The 12,025-nt window shown below is 45.7% G+C and overlaps 1 protein-coding gene across 1 annotated transcript in view; it reads right to left on the reverse strand.

Moving 5' to 3' along the window:
- Positions 1–12,025, reverse strand: part of PCCB (propionyl-CoA carboxylase subunit beta) — a 238,766-nt gene that overhangs the window by 46,391 nt on the left and 180,350 nt on the right. The window contains exon 11 of the mRNA XM_069213539.1: positions 9,212–9,319. Within this exon, the coding sequence (XP_069069640.1) occupies positions 9,212–9,319 (108 nt within the window). The remainder of the gene's footprint in view (positions 1–9,211; positions 9,320–12,025) is intronic.

Genomic DNA, 12,025 nt, shown 5'->3' on the forward strand with positions numbered 1-12,025 from the left:
CGACCCCTAATCCCAACCTTATACTTATTTTAGGTCTTGCTTAAATGACAGCTTTTACCTGTCTGCTGTCAAAGGCCTATTGTATAGAAAACGTAGTGGGCTTTAGGACAGCCCATTGCTTACCACTAGTTGGCTTTATTCTCAATCTCAAGTGCTTGCTTTTTATCTTATGGCTTTCCTCTTACAGATCTTTAGTTTACACCTTCCATGGAGCATAGCTTCTTTACCATCCTTGTGATTAGATGACTTGTATACTTCCACTGCTTACACTCAGGTAGAAACTTTTTTCTTTTTGTTTGAGCACTCAATGGGAGTAAATAGTATTCTCCCCTCCCCAATATGCTGCTTTCCTCCTCACATTTTCACCTCCACCAATCCCCATGCATCCTGCTTTGAATATTGCTTCCTATCCACTTGGCTCTTCCTTTTACTTCCTCAACCCCATCTGGCTTCCCCCCAATATATATTTTCTCCTCTCAAATGACCACTCCCCACCCACACGTGTCTTCTATTTTACCCCGTCCAATATTGCTGCATTCTGCTACTATGCCACTCTTTTCCCTTAAAAGCACTTTCTTATTTTTGTTCATTTACTGTGCCAAGATATGTGTCTGCCATTTTGTAACCATAAATAAAAAGTAGTTAAAATAAATAAATAGCCCCTTCAAAGACATATTAACACTGCATATGCGGTGAGGAATTATTCCAGAAGGGTGTATGTCTCCTTACCTTGCATCTATAAACCTTGGTGGCCAATCATTAAAGATATATATTGGAAGAGCTAGTCTTACTGATGTAATGTGGCATGCTTCATTACTGATCATCTCATACTACCCTCCTTGCACTGCACCTCCCGTCAGCAACTGACATGATCTCATACTCCATCCTCATCAGGCGGCTGTTAGAGATTGGCACCGAAGGACCAGCTCTCGGCCAGATCTACTTTTTCTAAATGGATAGAACACAGGCTGTCAGCCTGGTACCTTACACCTTGGAAGCATACAAAGTCATTTGCGGAATCCCTGAAGGTTTATCACTCAGCCCCCCTCTTTTCAATGCATACATGATTCCTCTGGCAAATGTAATTCAAGCACATGACATCAACATCCATTTCTATGCAGATGACATCTCAGACAAGACCCTATACACAAGAAACACGTTCACCACCTGCATGACCGAAATCGCTAACTGGAAGAAAGACAACTGTTTCAAGCTCAACACTGACAAGACAGAAGTAGTGAGCTTCAGCAAGAACATTTCAGCATGGGGGCTCCAACTGGTGGCCAGCCAAATTCAGACCCATGCCCAGAACCCATGCCAGGAACCTCTGAATAGCCAAGAATCTCTGAATTGGACATCACTCCACAAGTCAACGTCATTAAAGCATCCTTCTTCCATACCCTGAAGATGCTGAGGAAGATATTCAAATGGCTCCAGAGCAACACAAGTAAAACTGTCACTCATGCCCTAATCACCAGCAAGTTAGACTATGGGAATTGCTATGCCGGGATCCCCAAAAAACTCACGAGAAGACTAGAGACCATCCAGAACTCAGCAGCCACTCATCTTCAACCTCTCACACAAAACTCACATTACACCACACCTCAGGGAAGTACACTGGCTTCCAATATACAAACACGCTCAATTCAAACTCCTGACGCACACATTCAAAACTTAGGCCCATCTACCTGAACCACACCTCCTTCCACCAACCACCCAGACACTACCGCTCCGCAAAACTCCTACCCGCCATATCACATACATACACAAAAACAGATCAGGAGGACAAGCGTTCTCTTATTTCGCTCCTAAAGCTTGGAACGACCTACCTCTCCACACCAGAGCCGCCTCCTCTCTTCTTGAATTCTGGAAGAAGCCATAAGACCTGGCTTTTCAATTAACCAACGTACCATTGGTAAGGCTCGCCAAACACACCTACTCAGCACCAGGATACGCTTGCGAGTGATTGTGCACTTTATAAATACACATAACATCACATTACCAAGGCCTTCTATGGCTGGTTGAGGGTAGGTACCTGCAAGGGTGAAGGAGTTGCTGTGCTGCAGCACACCTTTAACTGCTCAAGCAGGTGTGGCCTCATCACCGACATTATGCAAGTGATAGTGCCAAAATGGATTAGGTATTCAGGACATGGTGAACCAAAAAAGAGGCCTCTGATTAAGCAACACTACTGGCTCACAACAAAACAAGGAAAAAAAGAAGAGAAGTACAACATACAATTACAGTATACTGAAGAAAAGGGTTGTGTTTCATGCATTACACACTTTGATCTAAGAGAGGGCACCATTCCAAGACGACTGCTACTTTTAACCTACAGTGCCATACTTGCTCTCGTCTCTTAGCCACAGGTAGAGGTGAGGAATAACAGCAAAGGGTATTTCTGGTATTCGCCTATACCTTTGAAGATCAAGTAATGTGGGTGACCCAAGCCATCTATGAATGGCAGATTCAACATCAACATTAAGAGCAATATATGTAATATCAAAAAAGAAACACCTTAATTAGATCAAGGAAAGTATGTAAAGTCACTGTAAGACTTGTCAAAGCAAATGTTTCAACAAAATTATTTGTTTCATATTTTTGATGCATTTTTGCACACAAGCAAGTGCTTCAAGCAAGTGTTTGATTCTCAAGCGTTAAGTGGACTAATCTTTTTTAAAGATGGCTTATGTGTCCACACCCCAAAAGAAGAAAGAGGGGGAAGAAATACTTATAAGTAAGGAGTTCTCTAAAGGTCCCCCAAAAATTTTAAAGGGAGTGGTGGTAGCCAGTCCCAGTCTGATCATAAGAAGAAAGGGTTCTATAGTCACAAGACAGGGAGCTTTGCACCCCAATGAACAGAGTGCTCCAAGTACGGCCACTCTAAGGGCGACTCCACTGGTGGGCAGACACCTGGGATAGCTAGTGTAGCGCTCGAGGAGGAGATAGTCCCAAATAGTTTTGGGGAGCAGACAGAGGTAACCCTAGTGTTCCGGGGGATGCAAACATGGTGCCAAAAGCCCACATGTCTGCAAATACTTCTAAGTATAGGCAGTGGGTCACCATTAATGGGCACTGGGTGGAGGCTCTGCTGTCAAGTGTCAGCTGGTGTCAGCAGAGCAGGTCCTACTGAACACATTCCTCCAAGTCATAGTCACTGACAATTGTGAGAGCCATCTACCGGTGGCTCTGGTTCCCTTTGAGGTGGAGGGGGTCTATGGTACTCTGAAAGCAGCTGTGAGCCATGACATGCCTGTAGATTGTCTGTGAGGCACTGAATTTGGGCACACTACCTGGGGGGAGATAGAGCTCAGGTCTCACTTGGAGATGATGGGATCGCCTCAGCGAGTCTGTATGACCACACAGTCCATGGCTGCCCAGGAGGGGAGTCAAGAGTGTGGACGAAGGGCCCAGACAGCTGCCAAGGACAGAGGCCTGGGGTATGGGAAATCGGTCCCAGAAGTTCCCACAGTGGAGGTTGACAGGATCCCGGAGGAGGAGTCCCCTCAGCCAACCGGGAAGGACTTCGCAGCCTTAGGTTACCTACCTGAGCTCATTGGCTGGCAAGTTGAGGGTGGGCCCACCAGGGAGGAATTCTGCAAAGCGCAGAGAGAGTGTCCCACTCTTGAGGGCATGAGGAAACAGGCCTCAGCCCATGCAGATAGTGAAGTCTCTGGCTTCGGGTACTGGTGGTTCCCAGTGTTATCGGGCCTTCCTACTGGGTTTGGCTCAGGATATACCTCTGGCAGGACATTTATGGCAAGACAAGTCCTTTGCTAGGTTTGTTGCCCACTTCTACTGGCCCCGAATGAAGACAGCCTCAGATACATTCTGCAGGTCCTGTCCCACCTGTCAGTCCAGTGGGAAGTCAGGGAAAAAGCTGAAGGCTCCCCTGATCCCACTTCCTGTCATTGGCACCACCTATGAAAGGGTGGACATCAATGTCATTGGTCCACTGGACCCCAAGACAGCCCTGGCAACAGGTTCATCCTAGTCTTTGTGGACCACGCCACACGGTATTCAGAGGCAATCCCTCTGAGGACAGTGACGGGATCTGTGGTGACCAGAACTTTGAAGGGGCTCTTTATCCATGTGGGGTTCCCCAAGGAGATAGTGTCTGATTGGGGAGACAGTGCCTGACAGAGGCACTAACCTCATGTCAGCAAACATGAAGTCCATGTGGAATGCATGTGGTGTAACTTACAAGTTCACCATTTACTATCACCCTCAACCCAATGGTCTAGTTGAGAGATTCAACAAGACCTTGAAGGGCATGATTGCAGGCCTACCCGAGGCCATGAGGCATAAGTGGAATGTCCTCTTGTCATGCCTTCTTGTTACTTACAAAGAAGTGCCCCTGAAAGGAGTAGGGTTCAGTCCCTCTCTATGGGTACCCTGTTAGGGGACCTGTAAGCATTGTCAAGGAGGGGTGGGAGAAAGCTTCCAGGACACGATCATAACACCCCCAGATGTGGTCAACTACATGCTGGCCCTCCGCAACCAGATGCGCCGCTTTTGGAAAAAGCCCAAAAACAACCTTGAGGCCAGTCAAAAAGTAATGAAATGCTGGTATGACCAGAAGCCCCCTCTGGTAGAGTTTCAATCTGGAGACAAAGTATGGGTCATAGAACCATTAGAGCCTAGAGCTTGCCACAATCACTGGACTGGCCCATTGGAAATAAAGGAGTGTAAAGGGGAGGACACTTACTTAGTGGACCTCCCGACCACCCAGTAACCCCATAAGGGTGCTAAACAGACTCAAGCTTCAGTTTGAGTGGTCTGAAGTCAGCATGCTCCATGTGACAGATGAGGGTGAGGAGGAGGAGAGTAAATCTCTCCCTGACCTCCTCTCTGCACAGGAAAATGATGGGTAAGTGGAGAATGTCAACCTATGACTCCCTGACAGTAAGGCATTGGGGTGACTGCTACCAGTTGCTGGGACAGTTTGCCTCACTGTCCTCGTTCTCCACCACCCCTGGAATCACTCATCTGTGTGTCCATGACATTGACACGGGAGATAGTCCCCCTGTGAAGAACAAAATTTACTGGTTGTCAGATAGGGTGAAATCCAGAATCAAGGAGGAAGTTGCTAAAATGCTAGCATTAGGAGTGACTGAAACCTCTAACAGACCCTGGTCTAGCCCAGTGGTATTGGTACCAAAGGCTGCCCCACCTGCCGTCAAACCAGAACTTCAGTTCTGTGTGGACTACAGAGGCCTCACTTCCATCACCAAGACTGACGCACACCCCATCCCCAGAGCTGATGAGCTCACTGACAGGCTAGGTGCTGTCAAATCCTCAGTACCTTTGATTTGACATCAGTGTACTGGCAGATCGTCTTGACTGAGGGGGCAAAAGAGAGGTCAGTCTTCTCAACCCCAGAGGGACATTACCAATTACGGATGATGCCCTTTTGCTTGAAGAATGCCCCCGCTACCTTCCAATGGTTGGTTAACAGGGTCCTTGCTGGTAAAGAGGTGTTCTGTGACGCCTACTTAGACGTCTGTGCCGCCTTCACTGCTGTCTACAGTGTCATCTGGGAGGAACACCTGCTTCACCTTCAAGAGGTGCTCCAGGCCCAGCAACAGGCAGGCCTGACAATCAAGGCCAGTAAGTGCCAGATTGGACAGGGTTCTGTGGTGTATTTGAGACACCTAGCAGGCAGTGGAAAGGTGCAGCCCCTCCAGGCCAAGATTGGAACAATCATGGATTGGCAAACATCTAGAACCCAAACTGAAGTGAGCCTTCCTAGGCCTCACTGGCTACTACAGGAGATTTGTTAAGGGATATGGCAATATGGTTGCCCCCTTAACTGAGCTGAGCTGGACAGAGGCTTGCCAGAAAGCTTTTGATTCCCTGAAGGAAGCCATGAGCACAGCACCTGTGCTTAGGGACCCTGATTACTCCAAGGAATTAATAGTGCAGACAGACGCTTCAGAGCACGGCATTGAGGCAAGTCTTAGCACAGCTGAATGAGGAGGGCCTAGACCAACCGGTAGCCTTCATTAGCAGGAGGATACTTCCAGTGGAACATAAGTAGAGTGCCATTGAAAGAGAAGCATTTGCTGTGGTCTGGGCACTGAAGAAGCTGAGACCATTTCTGTTTGAGACTCACTTCTGGGTTCAGGCAGGCCAGAGACTCCTCATACTGCTCATGGAAATAAGGGATGAAAATCCTAAACTCTTGAGGTGGTCCATCTCCCTACAGGGAATGGACTTTACTTTGGAGCAGTGCCTGGGGAATGACCACGCCTGTGCTGATGGTCTCTCCTGATTATTGGGGAACGGGTAGTTCTCCCACTTTCAGCTGATGACCAGTGCTAAAGTGCATGTGCTCTCTCCCCTAAACATGGTAACATTGGCTCCTACCCAAATTGGCTTATTTAATTCACTTGCAAATCTGTGGTAAGGTCTACTACAAGTGCCCAGTGCCTGTAAATTAAAAGCTGTTTGTAGGCCTGTGGCGTGCGGCATTGGTTGTGCCAACAACATAAGAAGCCTCTTAACCATGTCTCATGCCTGCCATTGCAAGGCCTGTGTGTGCAGTTTCACTGCCACTTCAACATGGCATTTAAAACTACTTGCCAAGCCTTAAACTCCCCTTTTTCAACATATAAGTCACCCCTAGGGTAGGCCCTATGTATTCCATGGGGCAGAGTACTCTGTAAGTAAAAGGCAGGACATGTACTTATGTGTTTTACATGTCCTGGTAGTGAAAAACTCACAAATTTGTTTTACACTAGTGTGAGGCCTGCTCCTCTCATAGGCCAGCATTAGAACTGCCCTTATATGCTTTTAAGTAGTAGATTCTGATCTGAAAGCAGTAGCCCTGTCATGTTTGGTATGGCCAAAACTGTAATAGAATATCCTGCTTACCGGTGAACTTGGATTTAATATTACTATTTTAGAAATTCCACTGTTAGATAATAGGAATTTCTCTGCACTTCCTTCCTTCTGTGCCTTACAGCCTGTCTCCAATCCACAGCTGTGCTGTGCTGCCTTACAGCTCCCCTTGTCCATTCCACTCAATCAACCATAAACACAGGACACTCAGCTGCATCTGTATTCATCTCCATACTGAATAGGTCTCCCTGGGCAGGAACAGTGGAAGGGCTCTCACTTACTCTTCAAAGTTCAGTGGCCTTACCCCACACAAAGGACTAATAACCCCCACAGGGGTCCTGGCAGACACGGCTGGGTTGAAAGGGGACCTTGTGCACTTCAAAACCGCTCTTTGAAGTTTCCCCCACTTCAAAGGCACGTTTGGGTATATACATTGAGTCTCCGACACTTCTGGATCTACAACTGGACTCTGTCAAAGAGTCTGCATAGCTGCCCAAAGGACTCATCTGGAATGCTTTGCTGGAAGGATTGCTGGAAGGACTGCTGCCCTGCTAGTTGCCCTGCTGGCCCCTTACTCTCCTGGAAGGACTCTGCCTTCCCCACAAGTGCTCTCCATGGGCTTGGATTGGGCTTTTCTCCTGTCCTGAAGCCTCAGAGCAACAAAAACTTCACCAAAGAGAAGAAAATCCTTGTGCATCGGAAAATCGGCACAACAACTGCAGAAACTGATGTAGTGCCTGCCTCGTGCCTGAAAAATCATTGCATCGCCTAGCAGTTCGATGCAGCGCTTGCTCCTTTTTACCAGCACATCAAGGATTTTCGACGCATTGTCCCTGGGCGTCAAAATATCCCTGCACTGCAGTAAGGAACCAAGGCTGCACTCCCCTAAATCGACGTATCACCTTGCAGCGTGGAAAGAAATGATGCACTGTCTCTGCTGCACTGGAAAATCCGACAGTGCCTAATTTTTCAATGCATCTCCTCCTCTGCGGCTCCCGCGCATTGTTATTTTTGACGCATCCCAGATACTGCATGTTAAAAGGATACCACCACTGATTCATAAGTATTGAGACTCATTTAAACCTTTAAAACGTGCTATCTTGACTAGTGCGTATTGGATCTTTGTCAATTTGGTCTTATTTTATTCAGCTAAATATTATCTATTTTCCTAAACTGGTGGAGTACTTTTTGTAGTGTTTTCACTGTGCTACTGTAGGAGTTATTGCACAAATACTTTACACATGGCCTTCAAATCCTGCTTGCTCTATGTCAAGGTACCAGAGGGTGAGCACAGGATGATCTGGATTGTGTTGCGACTTACCCTGACAAGGGATGTGGTGACTACTTGGACATGGTGCATACCTCTGCCAACTAGAGACCCAATTTCTAACAATCACCTTGCGTAGATTTCGACCAATCTACCAGATCTTGCTACCATTTGATCAACAATGGGCAACTAATGATTCAGCTAAAGGATCTCATACTTGCCCAAACATTTGACACTCACAGCGTGATGAACAACGATCATATTCACAAAAAGTGGTTGAAAGCTGCACATCAACTTTTTTGTAAATGCAATCTGATTTTGCGAACCAATCTAGGTAAAAATGGGTCCGTACACAAAATACTGAATTGCAGTTGTGTTGCAGACTAATTAATGTTCATTAGCCAGATCAAAATGTGTGACCTCTTGCAACTGGCTGCAATCACAGGAATAGCGGCCTGCACCCCTACTCTCTCCAAAGCTTCCACACTGATTCTTAAAGGGGGAAGTAGTCCAAAGGGAACACCTTCTCCTCTGTGAATCAGTGACCAACAACGTCAATAACATGGTAATGATTTGCAACCAGAATTACAGTTGCCAACCATTGATAAATAAGTCACTGACTCACTATTTGGAAGTCACACCCTTAATACACCACTTCCAAATTGTGATTTGGTATGGGCTTCTAAACCCATTTTGCGATTTTGGAAACGTTTTAGAATCTCAAAACAGGATTAGCAGATCAGAAAAAGCCATTTAGTGGTCTCAAACCCTGTAATTCAGGATTGCAACCACTTTGTACATCAGACTCTCAGTTCCTGTACCTTGGGTAAACTGAGAAACCAAAAAGTGACACCTTTTGTGATTAAACACATTAATTACTCTAAACCTGTCGAAAAGATTGAAAGTCAGATGTGATGAAAGAAATCCAAACTTTCCACAGTTAAGGAAAGCGTTCCTATGATAAGCCAAGTACTTTGCTGTGTGTATGTATTAAAATGCACTCAGAGAACCAGAAGGTCTTCTAAATACAACAAAACATTTGGGAGCTCAACTAAAGTGGAATGAGGGATTAATTAGCAAATAATGAAAATATAGCCCCACCTGGCAAAAATCCTGGAACATCCACAAACGTTATCAATGGAATATTGAAAGCATCGCAGAACCTGACAAAACGGGCCCCTTTCACAGAAGAGTTAATATCCAGGCATCCTGGTGAAAAAAATAAATAAATGAACAGTAAAAACACAAGGCACAGTCACAACAAAGAACATCTACACATTTGAAATATACACAATCCGATCAGGATGAGAAAAAGAACCACCCTCATGATTAGGCAGCCCAAAGAGAATACAAAAGTACCTCTAAAGGTACCAAGTGCTGGCACGTGGAAATGGAAACGGATTACGCAGAATAAGTCACAGCAGTTCCACAAGTAATAATATAACTTCAAAGATCAGAAATCACCCACTGGCATAGGAAGTAGCACTTGAATTATACAATTTGCAATGATGCAAGCATTTCCTCACTGAAGTACTTCCACTGCATAATGAACAGTTTTTATCAGGAAAATATAATTTATTTTGTTTATAAAACCTGGTTGCATTCTTCAATGTATAAATGAGTGCAGATAAAATATTTACCTTGTTTTGTTCCCAATATTTTGCATCGAATAATCACAAGTTTATTGTTTCAAAACCGTAGTCATATTGTACTATTCAGTAGGACTTGCTTATAATTGCTATAGCTCAGATAAGGGATCAGTAAGAGCCATAATGTGGATACAGGTATGATAGGATACGAAATTCTGAGGAAGAAAAGCATGAAGTAAAATACTTTGTCAGACCCCATTCCGGGGCCACGGGGCAAGCAGGCGTTACTGAACCACAAGACAGAGGGTTGGGGTCTTTTAACACCAATGTCTTGGGTTCTGACCTACTGTGGCACTGCAACCTGGGCACCAAACACACCCTTTCCACACCTGACTTCTAGGAAAGAGAGCCATTAAAGGCTTTTCAGAAAGGTAGTGTGGGGGCTGAGTCTCTAAACTCAAACAGTCGAACACCAGACACAAACCGTACAGTTCAGCCTACTGCTTTTCTTAGTAAAAAGAGAAGTCCTAATTGTACACCAATACATAATATCACACATAGGAAATTTCAATCAGCTAGTTTTAAGATAGATTCTCAAGGATCTAAACCCACACAAATATTCAGGCGTAAATATGGTAGGATGATGTGAGTAGCATCCAAGGTTTTATGATCCATACGTAGGCCTGTTGCTATATGTCACACTATAAGGTGGTCTAGGGTGATTCAGGTTAACTATTTTAAATATCCCAGAGCAGTCTTAGCAGAAGGACACAGTCAAAGTTCAAGTTCATACGGCTCCATTTATCCAGTAGATTGGGCACTCGCAACACACCCACTCGATGCAGCTAGTAAACTAAACAAGCCAGTGGCTCACCTCGCAGTACGCAATAGTGCGCACTGGCGACCACCCCCGATTCCATCATTTGTACTTGAGTACAGTGAGGCCGGGCAAGAGCAGTACAGGTCCAGCAGCACCCCAGGGCCTCTCACTGGCAGGAATTCTCCTAAAGTGGCAGTCTCGGATCTTCAGTCACAAGACTCAATATCATAGCAGAGTCAGCACCAGTTCACCAGCCTCTGGAAGATGACAGGCATGTTATAGTCAAGATGACGAACACCTACTAAGATCTTATAATGATACTGTTCACTTAGCTTGTTGTGAAAACTTATGAGGATGCTGAGAGGCTCTCCAGACTCAGATCTGATTACACTTCCTAGTTTAGTCTGCTTCTGCAGGCACAAAAGCTGGGATCCTCCTCATTGAGCAGTTTCTTCCTGCAGGAATAGGTGCAGGATTAGGTGTTCATTCCACTCACTTAGAAAGATAGGCCGCAGGAGGAGCTTCACAGCTCTTCAGTAAGATGCACGAGTGAACAAGTAACTTAGTTTTGGTAACACCTTATCTGGTACAGACTCTATCTAGCCGCAGATACATTACCTTAGAATTATCCCCAGGCATCAGACTGGATTGGGAAAATTATGGATATCAGTACCCCACGCCAGGAGCGTGGAGCCATGACAAACACTTACCACTGGTGTGGAAAACTAGGCCCTGACAGGGGAAAGCCCGGTCCAGAGCAATCCATTTGCAGAGCGAGGAGGATGTGTGGGTTGGTAAGGCATCTGCAGCAAGACAGTCTCTCTAATAGATAAGGCATTTCCGAAGTTAAGGAACGTATTCATTTGATAGACACTTCTAGCCAAAAATTCCTTACCTCGTCCCGAGGTGGGTCTGTGAAACAATTTCATACTAATAAGTCCTGCAGGACCAGAGAAAATCCCCATCCCTATGCACCTAACTGTCCGGGCAGTAGTGCTTGGAAAACTTATGCAGAGATGCCCACGTTGCTTCCTAGCTGATGGAACTCCATGTGCTACTGTAGTGGTTGCACCTTCTTCTCTGGTGGAATGAGCACACAAGCCTTATGGGGATTGCTTCTTGGCCAAAGCGTAGCAGATTTTAATGTAGAGCACGATCCATCGGGAGATGGTTCACTTCTGCACAGTCTTTCCTTTATTCGCTTTGACATACCCAACGAAGAGTTGGTCATCCATGTGGAAATCATTTGTGCGGTCAATGACAATGCTCTTTTTGGGTCCAGACGGTTGAGTTGCTCCTTTTCTGTAACGGGGTATGGCGGAGCAAAAAAAGTAGATAGGGTGATGGACTGGCCTACAAGAAAGGAAGTGATTACTTTAGGTGGAAAGGGAGCTCTAGTTTTTAAAACCAGGTTGTGTGGGTAAATGTTTAAGCATGGAGGCTTTGATGACCTAGCCTGCAGCTCACTGCCCATCCGGATGTTACTGCCACCAGGAAGACCGTCTT

Source organism: Pleurodeles waltl, chromosome 11, assembly GCF_031143425.1.
Source record: "Pleurodeles waltl isolate 20211129_DDA chromosome 11, aPleWal1.hap1.20221129, whole genome shotgun sequence".
NCBI classification, from domain to species: domain Eukaryota; kingdom Metazoa; phylum Chordata; class Amphibia; order Caudata; family Salamandridae; genus Pleurodeles; species Pleurodeles waltl.